The sequence below is a fragment of the Macrotis lagotis genome, chromosome 1 (genome assembly GCF_037893015.1).
Source record: "Macrotis lagotis isolate mMagLag1 chromosome 1, bilby.v1.9.chrom.fasta, whole genome shotgun sequence".
NCBI lineage: Eukaryota > Metazoa > Chordata > Mammalia > Peramelemorphia > Peramelidae > Macrotis > Macrotis lagotis.
The window spans coordinates 140,109,041-140,130,129 of NC_133658.1; the positions used below are offsets into that span (position 1 = coordinate 140,109,041).

Genomic DNA, 21,089 nt, shown 5'->3' on the forward strand with positions numbered 1-21,089 from the left:
TTAGACAAATATTTGCTGGGTGGTATAGTAAATTCAAATCAATCAGTTAATTATTTTTTTTTAGTTTGTTTTTTTTTTGCAAGGCAAATGGGGTTAAGTGGCTTGCCCGAGGCCACACAGCTAGGTAATTATTAAGTGTCTGAACCCGGATTTGAACCCAGGTACTCCTGACTCCAAGGCCGGTGCTTTATCCACTACACCACCTAGCCGCCCCATCAGTTAATTATTTATACAAAGTATAAACACTTGATTTTTTTTACAAAGTCCACAAAAAACAATCTTATCACCTACTTGATAAATCAAAACATACAGAGTTGAAAATTTAAAATATGGGGAGGGGGAGAGAGGAATGTCACAGGGCAATTCAAAACTAATTATCCTATTAGTGAAAGAAGAAAGTGTAAACTCTAGAAGGTGAGAAGAAAGGGCTGAATTTCAATAGGCATAATTTTTAGATAAGCAAACAGTAATAATAAGCTTAGCAAAGACAAGCAGGAAAGAAGTAAAGTAAAAGAAAAAGAGTAGGATATAAAGTTGGGGGAAAAGTCAAGTTTTATCCCACAGACTTAAATAGATAGTGAAGGTAGCAGGACTACTTTGAGTAGATTTTTAAGGAAGACTGATGGGGAATAGGAGATGAAGAACTGGGAGGAAATGCAGTTAGTTATAAAGTCATCAAACAGGGAGAAAAATATTTATAAAACTCTGAATAAGGATTCTGTAGTCAAGATACAGAGGGAACTAATACAAATACATAAGACCAACAGCTGCTGCCTAAAGGACAAGTGGTCAAAGGATATGAATAAGTAGTTCTTAAAAAAAAGGAAATTATTATTGGCTATGTGAAAGATTATGCCACAACATTAATATTAAAATATAAATAAAACTATCACTGACATTTCACCCCAAACCTAGTAAACTGGCAAAAGTGACAAAAGTTGGGAATTGTCAATTTTAGAGGAGCTATGGCAATAAAATTATGTTAATAGATTGCAAGGGGGCTGTGAAGTGATACAACTACCCTGGAAAGCAAGTTGATTTTATTATGCTTAAAAAGTGATTAAAATATTCATACCTTGAAATCAGAAGATCTGGGTTCATCTTCCACCTCTAATAATAATAATAATAATAATAATAATAATAATAATAATAATAATAATAAAAATACTGTTTGACCTTCATTTTCAGAGAAGACCATGACATGATGCCATGCCAAGCACATGAATTGGATTTGAGTGAGGGGGATGCTGTGCTAAGTCACCAGCCTCACTTTCTCCCCCAGAGCCATCTCACTATTCTCTCAATTTAAATCTCTTATCTACTAGTTCTTTCCCAGTGCTTACAAAGGTTCCAATATTTCTCCTATTCTTTACAAACAAACCAATCTTCCCACTTCATCCTAGCATTGTCACTAGCTATCATATTTCTCTTATCTTCAACAAGGCTTACTTCATTGAGAAAAGTTTTCATTGAGAAAAGTTTTCTATTTGACTGGCCCCTCCACTTCTCTTATTAGATTGTAAACTCTCTGTAATGCATATGGCTTCAGATCTCATCTTTCAAAAAAGAAACTGCCCACTCCAAAATTTCCAGTGAGCTCAACTACCAGATGTATTGGCTTCTTCTCAATCAGCACCCTAGACTCTTCTGTTATCTTTTCCTCTTCATTCTCTCTCCTCTAGATTTTCAAGGCACTGACCTTTCCTGGTACTCCTATTCACTCAATCATTCCAACTCAGTTTCTTTTGCTAAATCTTCATCCACTCCAAGCCCACTAATTTAACCATGGGAGTACCTCAAAGTTCTGTCCTCCACTCTTTTTTATTCTACTTCACTTTTTGATCTCATCAGGTCCAATGAGTTCAATTATTATCTATATATAGATGATTCCCAGATCAACATATCCAGCCCATTGTGGTCATGTCCAACTGGATATCCCATTAGTATCTCAAACCCAACATATCCAAATACAGTATTCATTATCTTCTCTCCAAAATCCTCCCTTCTTCCAAACTTCCCTATTGTCAAGGATACTATCATGCAACTGTAATATTATCCTTCACCTTACACTATTACTCATCCCCCATGTCCAATTCTTTGCTAATTTTATCATTTCTACCATCATATCTTTCATATTCACCTCCTTTTCAGCCATCATCATTTCTAGCCTAAATTAGTGTATAAGTCTTCTAATTGATCTTTCTACTCTAATCTCTCCTGCTATCTTTCTAGTCTTCTTATACTTCATTCCCTCCACTATCCTATGATCCAGCTGCACTATCCATCAATACAGCATTACATCTCCCTTCGAAAAGTCTATCCTCCATTGAATGTTTTGTACCCTCATCTCTCTACCTCTTAGTTTCCACATTCTACAGCAAGACTTTCCTAATCCCTCTAGCTCTCATTCAGAAGAGATGAGAAAATATTCCTCTCTCCTTTCTTTGAAAAAGTAAGGGTCAGTATATAAACAGAAAAGAGCGAAGGAGAAAGACTTGAATAACAATAGTATTAGTAGCAACATTATAAAAGTTTTCCAGAGTACCTTCTTCCCACCACTCTGTAAATTATTTGAATGCAAATATTACCTTCCGACATAAGTTCAATACTTTGTTTTTGGGGCAGCTAGGTGGCAGTGGATAGAGTTCCAGCCCTGGAGTCAGGAGTACATGAGTTCAAATCTAGTCTCAGACACTTAATAATATCTAGCTGTGTGTCCTTGGGCATGCCATTTAATCCCACTGCCTTGCAAAAACCTAAAAAAAAATACTTTGTTTTGTAATCTTCTAATCATGGGATATTATATAATATAGTTATATTTGAATCTTATCTCAAAGTTAAACAACTTCATGAAGGTGAATATATCTCGTTATATATTTCCCAGCATTTAGTGTAAGTGTATTGCAGCCACCCAATTGATATTGGTTGAATGAATGATTTTCATTCCCAGTTTATAGATGAGGAAACAAAAACATAGAAGAATAAAATGAACTGCCCATAGACATACTGATATTAAGTGCCAGAGTTAGAAATAGAATTAACACAGAAATTGATGGGATGGATCACTTCCATAAGGACAGAGGTCAGCAGTGTCAGAATCTGCTGGATAATACATGGGATAAAGACCTGAAAAAAGTACCAATTTAAGGTCTTCCACTTTCTATGATTCATTTGTCTAAAGTATAGGAAGTATATAAAATGTGAAGAGGGTAGAAAGATAGTTTTAATGGCAATGACAGGTGGCATTCATGTGCAGGGAGTAGTTAAAAAAAAAGTTGTCTGGATCCAACTCCTACTGACAATGTTCAGGTCATCTTAATTTGTCTATATCTTTTAGGGAATATCTATATTTATTTACTTATTTAAAGCACATTTACTTTCATTTTTTCAAATTTCAGTGGTTTTAACACCTAATAAAGTTAAATATTTTAATAATTTTATGGTGATGTGATACAGTCAGTCATAGACTGATAGTTGTTTTTTGTGGTCAGTTAAAAAGCAGAATCTACAAAGAAAATACCCTTAAGTTTCTGAAGTAGCAGGAAAAAGAATAGTCAATACTGCAGGTAAAGTATATTCCACTTTCTTCTTTAGAAAAAACTTTTAAGATTATTTTCATTGTGTTAAAAATAGTTTTGTGGGAGTTAGCAATGTGAACAGGGTCTAGTAGAATGTCACACATTCCCATCAATAACTGCTAAGTGAACTTCGAGGGCCTTAAAGAATCATCTTTTTAAAAATAACAACAAGAAAGCATCTCTAATTTTTTTCTGTTGAGCAAATACAAGTCTAAATTTTAGAATCTTAACAAAATGCTAAAGCTATATTTAGTAATCTGACTAGAATTAGGCTAGCTGGCTTAATTTTTCACAAATCAAAAATAGCAAAGAAATAAGTGATTAAATCCCACGAAGTGCTGAATGAAAAACCAATGATTTAAGATAATCTCTCTCAAATACTTGAAAGGGGAGAGGGCAGAAGTTTCCATATACTCTCAGTTTAATGCAGAACTCTCCTACCCTATCAGTAAAAGCAGTTTTTTAAAATACTGTTTCAGTAGTGATCAAACAGATTTGAATGCCTATGTTGGAGGTATCTAACCCACAATCCTAAGCTATATATAACCAAAAGCAGGCTCAAACCAATTTAAAATGTAATTGGGAAATGTTTAACAAAATAAATAAAAAATGCAATTAAACATATATATATATATATATATGTATATATATATGTATATATATATATATAAATAAAATGCTAATTTGTCATTTGCAAAGTAAATATTTGACCAGCAGAGATAAGTTTCTATTGGAATTTGACACAACTGATTTAGATGCTTGGATACAGTTTTCACTTTGGTCCCAAAGAACAGTCACATTTTTAGTGCCAAATGGCTAAGAATTAAATAAAAACTTGGGAAAGTTAAGTTTAAAGTTCAAAAGCTGAATGATACTTCAGAGGTTAATATTTTGATTACATACCCAAACTAGGTTTTTAAAGAACAATAGTAAAATATACAATAACAAAAGGTCAGTGTTTCAAACTGATTTCCAAGAAAGGCAGGATTTCTCTAAGTGGCTCCTAGAAAGAAGTTTAATTGCTATCTGTTCTATTACCTTACAACCTATTACAATACAAGTACACTACAATCCAAGAGGGAGAGGGGAAGTAGAAGGGTTACAATACTTAGGCATAAATAAATCAGTGCAAAGGGGCTTCATAACATAAAAAAGCTACAAGATCATTGTTCAAGGGAAAAGGGTACATATGATCATTTTTTAAAAATTATATACAATATAAATATATAAAATACATAAATTAGGTGACTGTTTTACTATAAAAAAGGGATTAAACCTAAATTCCCTATGGAAATCCTAGGGTGTTTAAAATACTGTAATTTTATAGGAATACATTTCAGTAAAGAAGTACATATATATTTAGAGCACCATGGGGCAATGACTCCTCATTCTAATCCTATTTGACATCTTTAAACCAGTGAAGCATGAGGCTAACCCCTTCCTTGCCTGCTCTGTGGAAGAGAAGCAAAATTTTCAGGTGCCCCTGATTTAGAACTGATTCTCTTTCCAGATAAGAGTATATTATCTTGTCTTAAGTCTGTGGTAGAATAACCAGGACAGGAGATCAAAATCAAAGTTTGGTCATCCTGAACTTGCAGAACTTTCCAGAAGGCTAATAATAATTGAGTCCAACAGCAGTCTAATGAAACTCAACCACATACAAACCAACAGAACCAAATTTAGGTTAGGACCTTGTAGAACTCAAAAGGGCAAAACACAAATTTCCCTCCGCCCCCATCATGCTACCCAGGAAGCATAGAAAATGTGCATGCCCTTAAGGACATAAAAAGACAGGGGCTGAGGCCAGATATCCCTGTCCAGAAGTGTGCAGAGAGAGTACTACACTAACATACACTCCAAAGTCAAGGAGTAGGGTAGAAGAATAAAAAGAACCTGATCTGAAAGAGCTAGCATGGTGACATGGAAGATAGACACAAACATAGAAAAAAATATCAAGAAGCCTCCCAGAAAAATGCAGACTTAAACATAGATCCCAAAAGAATTCTTAGAAATGAGTTGAAGAGATAAAAAATTAATAAAAAGATTTTAAAAATAATAGAGCAAGAGAGGAAAAAAATGGGAAAAGAAAATAACTTGTACAAGAAAGCTATAAAAGAAAATTAATAGCTTTTCTTACTAAAGAAAATGATTTCTTGAAAATCTATTGTTTAATTGTTTCAGTCATATCTGACTCTTTGTGACTCCATTTGGGGTTTTCCTGGCAAAAATACTGGAGTAGTTTGCCATTTCTTTCAAGTTCATTTTACAGATAAAGAAACTGAGGCAAAGAGGGTTACATGACTTGCCCAGGGTCCCACACCTAGGAGTCCAAGGCTAGATTTGAACTCAAGGAGATGAGTCTTCCTGACTCCAGTTGTGACACCCTAAAAGTTGAACTTAGCAAAATGTAAAAGAGGTACAAAACATCACTGAAAAAAAATAACCCCTTAAAAAATAGAACTGGCAAATGAAAGCTAATGAATCCATAAGACATCAAGAAATAATACAACAAAATCAAAAGTAGAAGAAAATGTGAAAAATCTCATAGGAAAATATCTCAAAAATAGACAAGTTATAATCTAAGAATCACTAAACTCTGAAAACCATGAAAAAAACTTAGACATATTTCAAAAAGTTATAAAGGAAACTATCTAGACATTTTAAAACCAGAGCAAAATATATAAAGTGAAAGAATCCACTGTTCACCTATTGAAAGAAACCATAAAATAAAATCTCCCAGGACAAGGGAAATAGCACGAATAGAAAAAAAAAAAAAAGAATTCAAGTATTGGACAATCATAGTCAGGATCACACAAGATTTAGTAACCAACATTCCAAAGAATAGGAGTGTTTGGAATATGATATTCTGTAAAGCAAAGTCTCTAGGATTATAAGCCAAGAAAAAGCTACCTAGTAAAACTAAATATAATCCCACAGAGGAAAAAACCCAATCAATTACTAATTATTTATTAGGCTTCTACCCTGTGCCAGGAACTGTGCTAAAGACTAGGGATACAAAAAAGAGGCAAAAGACAGTCCCTGCCCTCAAGGAGCTTATAACTAATGTAGGGGACAACATGAAAACAAAGATATACAAAATCAAGATAGATAGTAATTAATGGAAAGAAAGCAACAGAATTAAGGGCAGTTGGGGAAGACTTAGTAAAAGTTGAGATTTTAGTTGGAACTCTAAAGAAAGCCAGAGAGGTCATCAGGTGAAGTAGAAGAGAAAGAATATTCCAAGCATGGAAGACAATCAAAGAAACTGCCTGAAGCCAGGGGACAGTGTCTTGTTTGTAGAACAGCCAGGAGATGGTCACCTGATCAAAAGTCCATGGTGGAAAGTAAGGTTTAAGAAGCCTGGAAGGGTAGAAGGGGGATAGGTTATTGTTGTTCAATGAAGTTCAGTGGCAAGACAAAAGATATGATAACTGGCAATGAGTCTGGGAATGCAGTGGATGCATTGGATCTTCAATACCTGACCAAGATCTAAGTGTTCCACTTTCTCATTTGCTCATTCTGCATGGGGAAGTCTTTACATGCTCAGGGTAGACATCTCCTTAAAACACTGACAGGTTTAAAGCCTAAATACCTCAATCTGCTTTTAGCCCTTCTACTGAGTTGGTTTTACCAATGTGTGTGTGTGAAATAATGGAGCCACAGGTAAGAGTTGAATAACAGGCAGACACCAAAGGTGCCCTCACACCAGGGTTGCTAGTCTTTCTTGAACATCTCATGCATATAAAGCACTTTGAATACCAAATAGCATTTGGTATTTGATATTGAAGGCAATAGCAAATCACTGGTGGAGTACACAGAGTTGGAGAGTAATGTGATTAATCTTCAGTTTAGAAAAATCACTTTACTGTAAGAATGGAAGATGGATTAGAGTAGAGAGAGACCTGAAGTAGAATAGACCCACCGGCAGACAATTATTGTAATAGTTGAGGCATGAGGTGATGAGAATCTGCACTTGAATAGTGGCAGTTTTAGAGAAGAGAAGGGATTTTATTTGGGAAATGCCGCAAAGGGGATATTGATGTCTTGACAACAAATTGAGGGTGGTAGGGTTGATGATGAGAGAATGAAGAGTCTAGGTTGAAACTATGTAGCAAATATTAGAGACCAGGAGGATGGAGTTGCATTCTACAGCAGTGGGGAGGGGAGAATTTAAAGAATGAGGAGGAAAGATAAATGAGTTCCATTTTGGACATACTGAGTTTAAAGAGTTTAGAGGACTTACAATTTGAGGTAGCTAAAATGCAGCTGAATATGTAAGATTGGAATTCAACAGAGAATTTGAGGCAGGACAGGTGGATTTGAGAATGAACGGTCAGCATAGAAACAGTCATAAAATACATGGGAATTGATGAGATCACCAAGTGAAGTAGTATAGAGGGAGAAAAGGACCCAGGACAGAACCCTGAAAGACACCTACAGTTAGAGGACATCATCTAGAAGAGGATCCAGCAAAAGAGACAAAGAAGGAACAGTCAGATAATTAGGAGAACAAGGAGAGAATGGTGTTCCAAAAAACCTAGAAAGAAGAGAGAATAAAGGAAGAATTATCAATAATGTCAAAGACTTTAGAGAAGTCAAAGAGAATGAGGATTGAGAAAAGGCATTGAATATGGCAACTAAAATCTTTAGTAACTTTGGAGAAAGCATTAAGGACAGATGAAGAGAACTTGAGGATTTAAGAACACCATAATTCCAATAATGCCAGAAATCAGATCATAAGGTAGCGTGAGTAGAAGCATCTGTTGTAGATGATCATTTTGAGTTTAGCTACAAAGGGCAAAATAGATATGGGATGACAGAAGGAATAAAAGGAAGAGGTAAGGGTTTTTTCCCCCAGATGGAGAAAGATATATTTGTAGACAATAGGGAATGAGCCAGGAGACAGAGGCAGATCGTGAAAGAGTGGAATAATGGGGAAAATTACCTCACATAAAGGGGTTGTACTGGGAGGAATTTATACAATGGAAGGGGACAGGAGTTAGGGAACAGGCACTTGAATTTCACTCTGAAATGAACTGGTTTAAGGAGGAAAGAATATACATGCACACACACAGCTGAGTATAGAAATTTATTTTACAACTTCTCTAACACTAAAGTAGGAGGGGAAGGCACTTAAGAGAGGGGAAAAGGGGAAACAACAGAGTAGGAAGATGAAAGGAAGCATTGGTCAGACCCAAAACAGTCTCTTGAAAAGGAGTCAGGGTTAAAAATAGAGTAAGTATCAGAAAACAGGATGGTGGGAAATACAGAATACATTCTAACTGTGAATGTGAATGGAATTAATTTACCTATAAAAAGAATGGATTAGAAATCAGAATCCAACAATATATTATTTACAAGGAACACACTTGATATAGAAAGATACACAGAATTAAAATAAGGGCTAAAAGAGAATCCATTATTGCTTCAGCTTAAGTAAAAAAAATATGGAGGTAGCAATCATGATTTCAGAAAAAGAAAAGATAAAAATAGACCTAAATAAAAGTAATAAACAGAGAATTACATTTTGTTAAAAGGTATTACTGACAAAAATTAATATACTACACACACACACATACACACACACACACGCACATCAAATGTCATAGCATACAGTTTCTTAAAGGAAAAAGTAAATGAGTTATAAGATGAAACAGACAGTAAAACTATGAGTGGAGGATCTCAATTTCTCTGAGACCTAGATAAATTTAGCCATAAAATAAACAAAAAAGAATAGCAAGAAACTGAATAGAATTTTAGAAATAATAGACCTTTGGGAACATAGAAAATATATCCTTTTCACACATTAGGGCATAAAACCACAAAAACAAATGCAAAAGCCCCCCAAAATATTAGATGTATCTTTTCTGAGGGAAACTCACTCTTTCACAATCTTTCCCTGTCTCCTGGCTCATTCCCTATTGTCTACAAATATAGCTTTCTACATAATGCAATAAAAATTACATTCATTTTTTAAAGCATGGAATAAAAATAAAATAAAATATCCTGATCCTAAAGAATGATTTGATCAAAGAATAAATCACAGAAACAATCGATAATTTCATTAAAGATAATTATATACCAAAGATACCAAAATGTTTGGGATGCAGTCAAAGCAATATTTAGAGGGCAAATTGTGTTTCTAAATACAGATCAATTAAAAAAGAGAAAGAGTAGATCAATGAATTGAGCATGCAAGTAAAAATACTAGAGAAACAAAAAAAATTTAGAAAAACAATACTAGGGAAAAAAACTAGAAAAATCTCCAGTTAAGGGGCAGCTAGGTGATGCATAGAGCACCAGCCCTGGAGTCAAAAGCACCTGAATTCAAATGTGGCCTTAGACACTTACTAGTCAAGTGAATTTGGTCAAGTCACTTAACCCTGCCTACCTTTCTCCCCTCCATAAAAACCCAAATAATTATCAAAATAAAAATCCTGAAAACTCCAAGAAGAGATTAACAAAATTGAAAGTAAAAAAATTCACTAAACTAATAAAACCAGTAGCTGGTTTTAAAAAATAACAATCAAGAAACTGGATAAATCACTGGCTAATTTGATTTAAAGAAAAGAAATAAAATTTCCAGTATTAAAAAATGAAAATGGAAAAATCATAACCGAATGAAAAGAAAACAAAAGCAATTAGGAGCTATCTTGTCCAACTACATGCCAATAAAATTGACAATCTAAATGAAATGGATGAATATTTACAAAAGTATAAATCACCTGTTTAATAGAAAAGAATATAGAATACTTAAATAATGAGTTCCTAAGGTGGAAAAAAAATCACAGAAGAATTCACAAGTGATTTCTTCCAAACATTAAAAACATTTTTTTAAAACATAGGTAAAGAGGAGTTCTACAAAATTACTTCTATAACACAAATATAGTCTTAATACCTAAAACCAGGGAGAGTCAAAACAGAGAAAGAAAACCATAGACAATTTCCATAATAAATATTGATACAAAAATATTAAAGAAAACACTAGCAAGGGGATTACAGCAATCTATTACAAAGGTCATACAGTACAACCATACAACAATAAATATACTATAAACATAATTGATCATATTAATTAAAAAATGTGATTACTTCAATCATTGCAATGAAAGCTTTTGACAAAACATGACACTCATGAATCTTAAAAACATTACAAGGGACAGAAAAAAAATGAGCTTTCCTTAGAATATTTAAGGAATATTTATTTGAAACCAAGAAGTAGCAAATTCTGTCATGGGGAATGGAAAAGCCAGAAGCCTTCCCAATAAGATCAGCAGCGAAGCAATGATGTCCATCATCATTATAATTAAATATTATACTAAAAATTCTAGTTATAGCATTAATGGAAGAAAAAGAAATAGGAGGACTTATAAAAGGAAACATAACCATCACTCTTTGTAGATGATATGGTTTTATCTACAAAATCCCAAAGAGTCAACTAAGAATTGAATTGAAACAATTAGCCTCAGCGAAGTTGCAGAATTATACAAATTAACAACATATCTATATATTACCAAGAAAATCCAGCAAGAAGAAATAGAGAAAGACTCCTTTTAAAATAACAAGAGACAGTATGAAATACTTGGGAGTCTTCCTTCCAAGACACAGAACTCTATGAATACAATTATAAAATACTACACAGAAATAATGAAAGATCCAAGCATAACTAGAGAAATACTAACTATTCATGGATAGCTAAACCTAGGTAATCTAATAAAAATGACACTATCACCAACATTAATTTACTTACTCAGTTCCACTCCAATCAAACTAACAAAGAATTATCTTATAGAGCTAGGAAAAAAATTATAAAATTCACACAAAGAAATAAAACATTAAGAATACAAAGGCACTGGGAAAACTGTGAACAAAAGGATTTTTTTAGGAGTATCAGATCTCAAATTACTATATATAGCTATAATCATCAAAACAATTTAGTACTGGGCAAGAAATAGAGAGACTGATCAATGGAACAGATTAAGTACACATAGTAGAGAAAGAAGCAAATCAACTAACCCAGTGTTTGTTAAACCCAAAAAACCTACCTATTGGAGCATAAACTCACTATCTGATAAAAACTACTGGGAAAACTGGCAGAAATAAATATATGCCAAGATAAGCTCAAAATTAGAGTATGATTTAGACATAAGAGATGCTATCACAAGCAAATTGAAAGAGCAAGTAAGGATGTTGCTAACTTGAGCCTTGACTGAAATCTGTTCCCTCAAGCCTTCTCTCCCCTCTGACTGGAGGGCTGGGGATTGAGTACGCAACTCCTCCCAATGCTTTCCTTTGGAAAGGGTAGAAACTAGACTTGGCTCAGCTCATTCTACTTTGCATTGGCTGGTTTCAACTCTATGGAACAAGATGTTCCCCAGGGTCCCCCCACTCTTTCTTGACTCCTTTTGTGTGCTTTCTGTCTCATTAGATTGTAAGCTTCTTAAGAGCAGGGACTCTTATTTTTCAGTGACTGTATCCACAACTCTGTTTTGGTTTTGTTTTGTTTTTTTGCAAGGCAATGGGGTTAAGTGGCTTGCCCAAGGCTACACAGCTAGGTAATGATTAATTGTCTGAAGCCGGATTTGAACTCAGGTACTCCTGACTCCAGGGCCGGTGCTCTATCCACTGTGCCACCTAGCCACCCCTGTATCCCCAACTCTTAAAAAAAGTGCCTGGAATGTATAAAACACATAATAAATGTTTATTGAGTTGGATTGAATATATGGTTAGAAGAAGAGTTTATGACCATGGAAGAGAGAGAAGTTCACAGGAGGTAAAATGATTCATTTTGATTATATAAAATTCAAAAGTTCTTATACAAACAAAAGCAATGCAGCTAAAATTGGAAAAGAAAGAAATAGGGTCAAAAAATCTTTATAGCAAATTTCTCACAAAGGTCTCATTTCTAAAATAGTGAACTCAGTTAAAAATCACAAGAATAAGAGCCACTCCCCAATTGATAAACGGTAAAGGATATGAATAGGCAGCTTTCAAAGGAAGAAAAGTTATTAATAGTCATACAAAAAATCATTCTAAATGATTAATCATTACTAATAACTTGTTTTTTAGTCATTTTGGTCATATTTGACTGTTCATGACCTCATTTGGGATTTTCTTGGCAAAGAAATAGGAATTGTTTGCTGTATTCTTCTCTAGCCCATTTTATGGATTAGGAAACTGAGGCAAATAGGATTAAATAACTTGTTCAAGGTCACATAATAGTATCTGAGGCTTGATTTAAATTCAGATCTCCCTGAGCCTCCATTCTATTCAATGTACCACACAGACATCCCACTAATAATTAGAAAAATGCAAATTAAAACAACTCTTAGGTACTTACACACACCTATCAGATTAGTTAAGATGACAAAAAAAAAGAAAAATGACAAAAACTGGATGTGGGAAAATGGGTATACTAATCCACCATGTGGAATTATGCACAAAAGTTTTTAAAGGATAGATACATCCCGAACCAGCAATACAATTATTAGAGCTTTATTCCAAAGAACAAAGAAAAAGAAAAAGGGCCTATATATACAAAAATATTTATAGCATCTCTATTTGTGATAACAAAAAAATTAGTAACTAAGGGAATGGCCATCAACTGAAAAATGACTGAACAAATTTTTATAGTACATGAATGTAATACAATACTCTTGTGCTGTAAGGAATGATAAAGGGAACAATTTCAGACAAATCTAGGAAGACCTGTAGGAACTGAAATAATTAAATAAGCAGAATAAGAACAGTAGATTTAATCAATTGAAAAATTTAGTAACTCTGATCAACACAACGACCCATCACAGTTCCAAGAGACTCATGATGAAACGTGTTATTCACTTCCAGATAGATAACTGATGGATGTGGAGTGAAGACTGAAGCATATTTTTTTCTCTTTTCCTTGCTTTTTTCTTTTTCCAGAGGATGGGGTGATGGAAGAAAAGAGATAATGCCAAATTTGTTTTCCATGGTATGCACATTTGAAATAAGTTTTGAGTTTTTGCCTTTTCATTGAATAGGGGCTGAGGAAGAGGAAAGTAGAAAATTTGGAAATGGAAAATTTTTGTAAAAGTCTGATTGATAACAGTAACAGATTTTAGGGTAGCATTTGACCCACTTTCTTAATATCTTTTTCTACATCTACAGAGCTGTAAAATCATAATATCCGCTAATATTCAGAAGGATAAATGAGAAACTAAGACATCTGAAAGAAATTTTTTTTGGTATATTACAATTACTAAGTCAAGAAAATAGACTAACATGCTTTGGGGGGAAAATCCATTAAATTAAAAAAGTTTTCTAGCTAACTAGAAGATATTTATCAGTAAACTAATCCATGAAGATTTCATAATTAACATTATAAGAAAAAATGCATAAGATTGAAATCATAATACAACAGGAAAGGATAGGCTTGGAAATCTTATTACAATGTAAATACTATAAACTCTCGCTCCTGGATTTAATTTGTCCATCTATAAAATGGGAGGGGGTGAGTTAACTAGATGATTTCAAAGGTTACTTCTATTTATAACAGTTTGTGTTAATAATCACTGTTCCTCCCTGAATTTATATAATCACAGAATTTCAAATTCTCATTTTATAGATAAGAAAACTAAAGTCTTAAGACAGCTAAGGAAAAACAGATATAGTGAGATAACTAAAATAAATACCAATGAACTTAACAAAAGTAACTAAACTACTACTACTAATTAGCCATTAAAAAGAGGTCACAATTATATTTCTATTTTTTATTTAATTATTTGGTGGCATTATACATATTAAATATTGAATTGTTGAATTTACTATAGTTTGTAAAAATTTATCAACCCAATTTTTTAAAGATGCATGCTTGTTAGTCTTTCAGTTGAGATTCTAGACCCTTACTTGAACTCTAATTTTAATTCTGTGAAGGAAAGTTTTCTATCAAGAATAAAATAAATCTTATAATGAGAAATTATTTTCATGAATAAAATATTACACTTAGAAATTAGATGAGGGAGTAGCTGGGTGGCACAGTGAATAGAGTACTGGCCCTGGAATCAGGAGGACCTGAGTTCAAATGGGACCTCAGACACTTAATAATTACCTAGCTCTGTGACCTTTCAATCCCAATGCCTTGCAAAAAAAAAAAATTAGATAGGATTAGAAACTGTCAAACTCAAATATTGTATGGCAAGGTACAGTTGCCATAGCAAATATGAACATTTTTCTAAATTAATGACAGCTAACCAATCACTTAAAACTCATATTCCATGAAAATATAGTAATATTGTAACAAAAATAAACTTAATTCTGGTTAAAATTCAAGGCGTCATATACTTGGAGCTGGAAGGAATGTTAGAGAATAACTGGTCTAAAATTGCTTAGTCATCTTTTTTGGTTTATTAAGTACATTTATACTGCAAAACCCCCAAACACCAAGTTATTTAGAAGCAAGTCTGATGTTATTTGGGACAAAGAACTTTCAGTCAAATTAATAAAACTGTATAATACTTGATATTTTATAAACTTATACAATTTTGCAAACTAATTTGTTATTTATTTACTGAACAATTTACCAAACATATAATCACAGAAATCTAAATGAAAAGATAGATTCTCATCCTCAATTCTGAGGCAGTCTAAAAATGAGGAAATGTCACTATTTGTCACTATTTCTTTTGTCCTTTAACTTCAGCTTAAATAATCTGGAGGCTCTATAAAAGGTCAATCAAAATAAATAAATCTATTTACATGAAGTTGCATAACAAGCAAGATATTTAGCATGACAGTTTTTATGAAGCACATCACATTTAAAAAATTACAGAAGAAACAAAAAGTCAGCAGTATTATTCTTCAAGAAAAGTAAGTCCCAATAAATATATGAAACATTACAACAAGTTAGATCCACTTACATTTTGCTCCTCTGGTTCTAATTTGGGAATTTTGTGCGACTTGCGCTCTTCTGATCTAGAAGAGTCATGCTTGTTACTTTTTTTCCTCTTTTCTTTTCTGCCTTCATGTTTTGATTTTGCGTACTCACTTGCCTGTACTTCATTTAAAAGGTCTCCACAGAGGGAGGATTCAAACAATTCCCTGCCATTCTGGATAGTTTTGGTTATTTTTAATTTAATTTCTGGTGAGCCAGTCTTCTTTGGAATCACAGTTTGTGGTACCGAAGGAGGAGGTGGTGGCTGTTGAGGGGAAGGTTTTTCCAGAACTTCATGTGGTCTTGTGTTTGAAATTTCAGTATGGTAATAGTCAGTGGGACTAAAGTTTCTAACTGCACCAAAACCATTGGCTGACCCGTTGGGATACTGACTATACGTCTGGTATTTGGCTTGAGGTTCATACAGACCGACTGAAGGTGGATAGCCATTTGTAAGTGGAGGAAGTTCCTCTGTGGTGGGTGGATACTGAAAACCTTGCTGCAGGCTGGTTTCATATGGTGTCTGGCCACCATCTTCAGCAATATCACTGCTATTATCAAAGGCATCCTCCTGACGGATGTTGGCTGAGTCAATGAGTTGAGGTGGTTGCTGAATTGTGTTTCCCATGATCCCTTGCATGAAAGAGAAAGAGAAATCCATTGTTCTGCTCCAGCATCCTTAACTTTCCCTTTCTCTCATAGGGCCTAAAAGTCCACAAGAAAAAAAAAAGAATTAGTTTATGTCCCAGGATAGTGGTTAAGTAGCTGTAAAAGCATATAGTAGGTATTCTGAAACAAATTTTTAACCCATAATGGACTATCACTGGCTATGAGCTCTTAGGGAGCCATGTTGCTCTGAAAACGGTTCACTTGTAAGTTTTAACTTACAACTTTGAAAAGTTTTAAAATATTTGCAACAAAGTTATCCCCCTCCCCAATCTCCCAGAAAAGTATGCCAGTTTACCCAAGTTTACTTGTCTATTCAGGGACTACTATAGTCTAGGTTTGTCTGATCCATGATAGACAAGAACTACATAGAATTCAGGTAGCTTTTCATGTTTCCTCTTATACTGTCAATACTTTATGACTTTACAATTCTAGCAAAAGACTTTTCATATTCAAGTGCCCAAAATATCTGCACTTATGAATTAACTTTTTTGGGAAATGACTGAACAGTTACGACAGAATACCAATGTTTAAATTCTTATTTCAGTATTAAGTTTTTAATCAACTTAATCTAAAGTTACAACAGAAACATATTACCTTACATTAAATCGACATAATCACTTTGTTAAACTGAACCAAAAAATATTAGGGATCGGACTAAATAATCCCTAAGGTCCATTCCAACTCAAAAGCCATGACCTAATAAATATCTCTAGGAACTTATTCCTTAAATTATCTCTTCTCTAATATATTTAATCTTTCCGTCTTCTTCCTTTCCCTTATGCCTTTGAGTATGATTAGGATTTTTTTTAAAGGATCAACATGTATGCCATCTTTCAGGTCTTGTCACTATATGTATTTTTTTAATTCTAAGAATATAGCTTTTGTCCCTACCATACAATTTAGAGTGATTTTGTGAAGGTCATGGATAAATTATCTCCTTACTATAACAAATACTGCGTTTTCACTATCCATTCTCTGATCTCTCTATGTAGCATTTGACTGCTCATTCCTTTTAATCCTCTTATTTCTTTCTTGGTGTACTCTGACACTTCTTTCCTGGTTCTATTGGATCTCTAATCACTTGTTTTTCTAGATCCTTGTATTCTTTCAGGACATGATTGCTAAAATAATTTCTATTCTTTAAATAACTAGAGGTATGCCCCCTTAAGTTCTTGAACCCTGAGGACTTATTTCAGTTCCCTCATTCTTGTGAGGCTCCACCTTTTTTTTTATGACTTTGACCCCTGTGTGGTTGACTAAAATTCTTAATTTTTTTCTTCATGCTTAAACTAAGATTTTATTTTTTTTCAGTTTTTTTTTAGTTTTTTTGTTTTTTGCAAGGCAAATAGGGTTAAGTGGCTTGCCCAAGACCACACAGCTAGGTAATTATCAAGTGTCTGAGACCGGATTTGAACCCAGGTACTCCTGACTCCAGGGCCGGTGCTTTATCCACTGTGCCACCTAGCCACCCTAGACCAAGATTTTAGCTGATGCCTTAAAAAATTAAAATTTAAGACTACAATAATCCCCTCACTTTATGAATAAGGAAATATACTGAAAGAGTGTGTGAATGATCAGGGACAGGAACCAGTTCTCTTGACCTACAATCCAGGGTTATCCTCCTAAGTCTCATGAGTAGCCCTAAGTCTAAAACTTATGTCTTTCCTATCTCATTTCCTGTTTCTCTCTAAAATGTACCCATATCTCATCAACCTCTCAAATATTATGTTCATTTCTGCTTTTCTCATGCTACTCTCTGGTGATTACCCTTCTTTCTTCAGCGTGCTTATTTAACTTCTACCCATCCTTAAAGACTTGGGTTTCTATTGCAATAAGTCAAAATCAAACATTTTAACAGTTATTTTCTATATTTTAGCTCTGTCTCCAAAACTAAACTATAAGCTATTTTGGGGAAAGACTTAACTTTGTTTTACATTAACATACTCCACAGCACCTGAAACATAGTAGTTCTGAACAGCTAGGTGGCACAACGTGGATAGTTCAAGGGTTCTTAACCTCAGATCCATGTATAAATTGATCTTAGGTAGTCTGTGAATTTGGATGGGGAAAAAAATCATCTTAAAAAAAAGCACTAATTTTGGATTTCCTTTGTAACTTTATGTATTTTAGTTCATGCATTTAAAAATATTATGGAAGAGGAGAGAGGGGGTTTCCATTGGTTTTACCAGACTGCCAAAGGGATTCACTAAAACAAGTTAAGAACCTTTGTCTTAGATTAAAAATAGGTTCAAAATAAATATTTGCTAAATGAATGAGAAATTTTTGTGGTTTCCTCTACAGGGTTAAAAATATAAAATACATAACTCAGCAGCTTTAAACACATATGTAGACCATAAACTTTAATCAATAAATATAATAAATAGAAAAAGATTTAACTCCGTTTCATATGACTTAAGGGGAAAAGCAGGAAAGAGGAAAAAGTAAAAGACAAAAAAAGAAAGATAAGGACATACAAGATAACAATGGTTACTAGAATGGAAAAGACCTCAGCCTTTCCAGAGATGGGAAGTGGTTTAATTTTTTGCTCACAAATTGCAATAAATTATATTAAAAGCATGCTGAGAATGTTAAACTGCTGTAGTTTCACCCTATGCTTCTCTTAGCTGTATAAGGACTTATGGTTCTCCATGCCCAAAATAGTAAACAGTCTTGAACAAAGTAGGAAAACAGTAAATATATGCTGATTAGTCATTACAGTAGTTACTAGTTGACTCACTGAAGTAACTTATCAAAATCTGAATGATCAATAATTGAAAAACTGAATAAATAAATAACTGGCAACATGTAGGTTACTTACCATAAACTTTTCTATAAAGTCACTAAAAATGGATAGGCAGTAATAACAGGGTGAAAGAAGAACTGACCTCAGAACCCACAAGCCTGAGTTTTAAGTCCTCTTTCTGATATACTGGCTATGTAACTGGAGACAACGCTCTTTCAGACTGTTAAGTTTCAGAGAAACTTAAGTCTGTACTAGTAGTCTGTACTAGTGCAGGGAGTTTCCTCATTAAAGAGTTCCCTATGCCAATGAAATCATAGATCCAATTCCTATTCCTATAAATTCCATGAAAATACAAATATTGACAAAAGTTGTAAAATAGTTTGCTATTTGGATATGAGACAGGTGGCCCAGTGCATAGAGCAATGGGTCTAGCATCAAGAAGATCTGAATTCAAGTCCAGTCTTAGAAATTTATTGGATGTCTCTGTTTGGCTCAGTTTTCTCAACTATAAAATGAAATAATATCAACTTCCCTGCAAGGTTGCTGAGAAAAGCAAATGAGATAATTGTAAGGCACTTATTTAGCACATTATAGCTTTATTCTCTTCCCTTCAAGTTATCAAGAGTTTATAAAGTCAAAATATTTTTCCATAAATGATAGAACAAACAGAAGAGCTAGCTTTTATAAGTGACTAGGATACCAGTATACATTAAAAAATGCTAATACTTAAAGTTGTTCATGTAAACAAAATAACAAAAGGATTATAATATTAGAAAATCAATAGTTTATAAAATAAGAATTTGCTAATTCCAAAACATTTAAACTTATAACAAAAGCTACCTTGTACCAAAAACTGGAAAAAATAAATCAACAGAAAAGAGAATTCCTAAGAAGAATCAGTGTATACAAGTAAGTAATGTTTGATAAACCTATTTTTCAATAAAAGTCTTAGGGAAAACTGGAATAAGTGAAACACACTTTAAGTAGTTTTGAATAATTCAATATTTAAACAATAATTTATACTTATTTCAGTTGAGGAAAGAATTTTCCCCCCATTTTCCCATAAGACAAAACAAATACAAACACAGACACACACACACACACACACACAGACACACACATCCCACCCAGTAAAAGAAATAACCAAAATAAAAAGAAACAATTTGGAGATATGTGTGTGGGCATGCATGCATTAGAGAACTAATAATAAATCTTCAATGGATAAATGCTTCACAGAATGCAACAATTTATAAGAAAGAAAACACAAATTGTGAACTCATTTAAAAACTGTCTTCATACTTGTCAAAAAAGAATAATTTACAGAAGTTCGATATTGGAGGCATGTAGGGACAGAAGTACTCTATTACATTATTGGTGGAATTAAAATGGTCATCTTTTTTTTGGAAAGTCATCTTGTAACATACACACATATACGCTACAAATTGATCGTATCATTTGAGCAGTTATCGCCCTACCAGGAAAGTAAAAATTGAAAGATTAAGGCTGGAATCTATTATTTGACTAATCTAGGAAGCTTCTAGATGAAGGAACTTTTCTCTATCAATGCTGGCCAGCTCTTTTTCTGCATATTACAGTCTCTCTAAGAAAGCTGTCTGTTGAACTGAGGGATTAAATGACTTGTCCAATATATATTTGACAAGAGATGAACTCAAGGCTTTCTAGCTTTTTTTTTTTTGCAAGGCAATAGGGTTAAGTGGCTTGCCCAAAGCCACACAGCTAGGTAATTATTAAGAGTCTGAGGCTGGATTTGTACTCAGGTACTCCTGACTCCAGGGCCTGTGCTCTATCCACTGCACCACCTAGCCACCCCCAGGACAGATCATTCTTAGAGACAAAAGGAGAAGCATTCAAAAATTAAAAGACAGCATCATAAATGGGTAAAAAAATACAATTAGTTACAAAGTCAGAAGCATCATAGATATGCAATATGTTAGGCTGTAAATAGGAAATGTGGGGATACAAACTCTTTCCACTTTGTGGCTAAGAAATTCTGATTGATTTAGTCCACCTGCAAAAATAATTAATGGTATGCATATAACAGATTTCCTCTAATTGTATAAAGACAACTAGTTACCACTAGACAGAGATAGAAGATTTTTTGAAAAATTAAAATAATTTAGTGTAATTGAACTTTTTAAATTTAATTCAGCAAGGAAGACTAAACTTTTGA

At 33.6% G+C, this 21,089-nt stretch overlaps 1 protein-coding gene across 5 annotated transcripts in view; it reads right to left on the minus strand.

The window, feature by feature from the left end:
* NSD3 (nuclear receptor binding SET domain protein 3) overlaps positions 1-21,089 on the minus strand; it is a 143,475-nt gene that overhangs the window by 79,021 nt on the left and 43,365 nt on the right. For all 5 annotated transcript variants that reach the window (XM_074208831.1, XM_074208829.1, XM_074208830.1 and 2 more), the window contains exon 2: positions 15,473-16,191. In XM_074208831.1, the coding sequence (XP_074064932.1) occupies positions 15,473-16,147 (675 nt within the window). In that variant the 5' untranslated portion in view covers positions 16,148-16,191. The remainder of the gene's footprint in view (positions 1-15,472; positions 16,192-21,089) is intronic.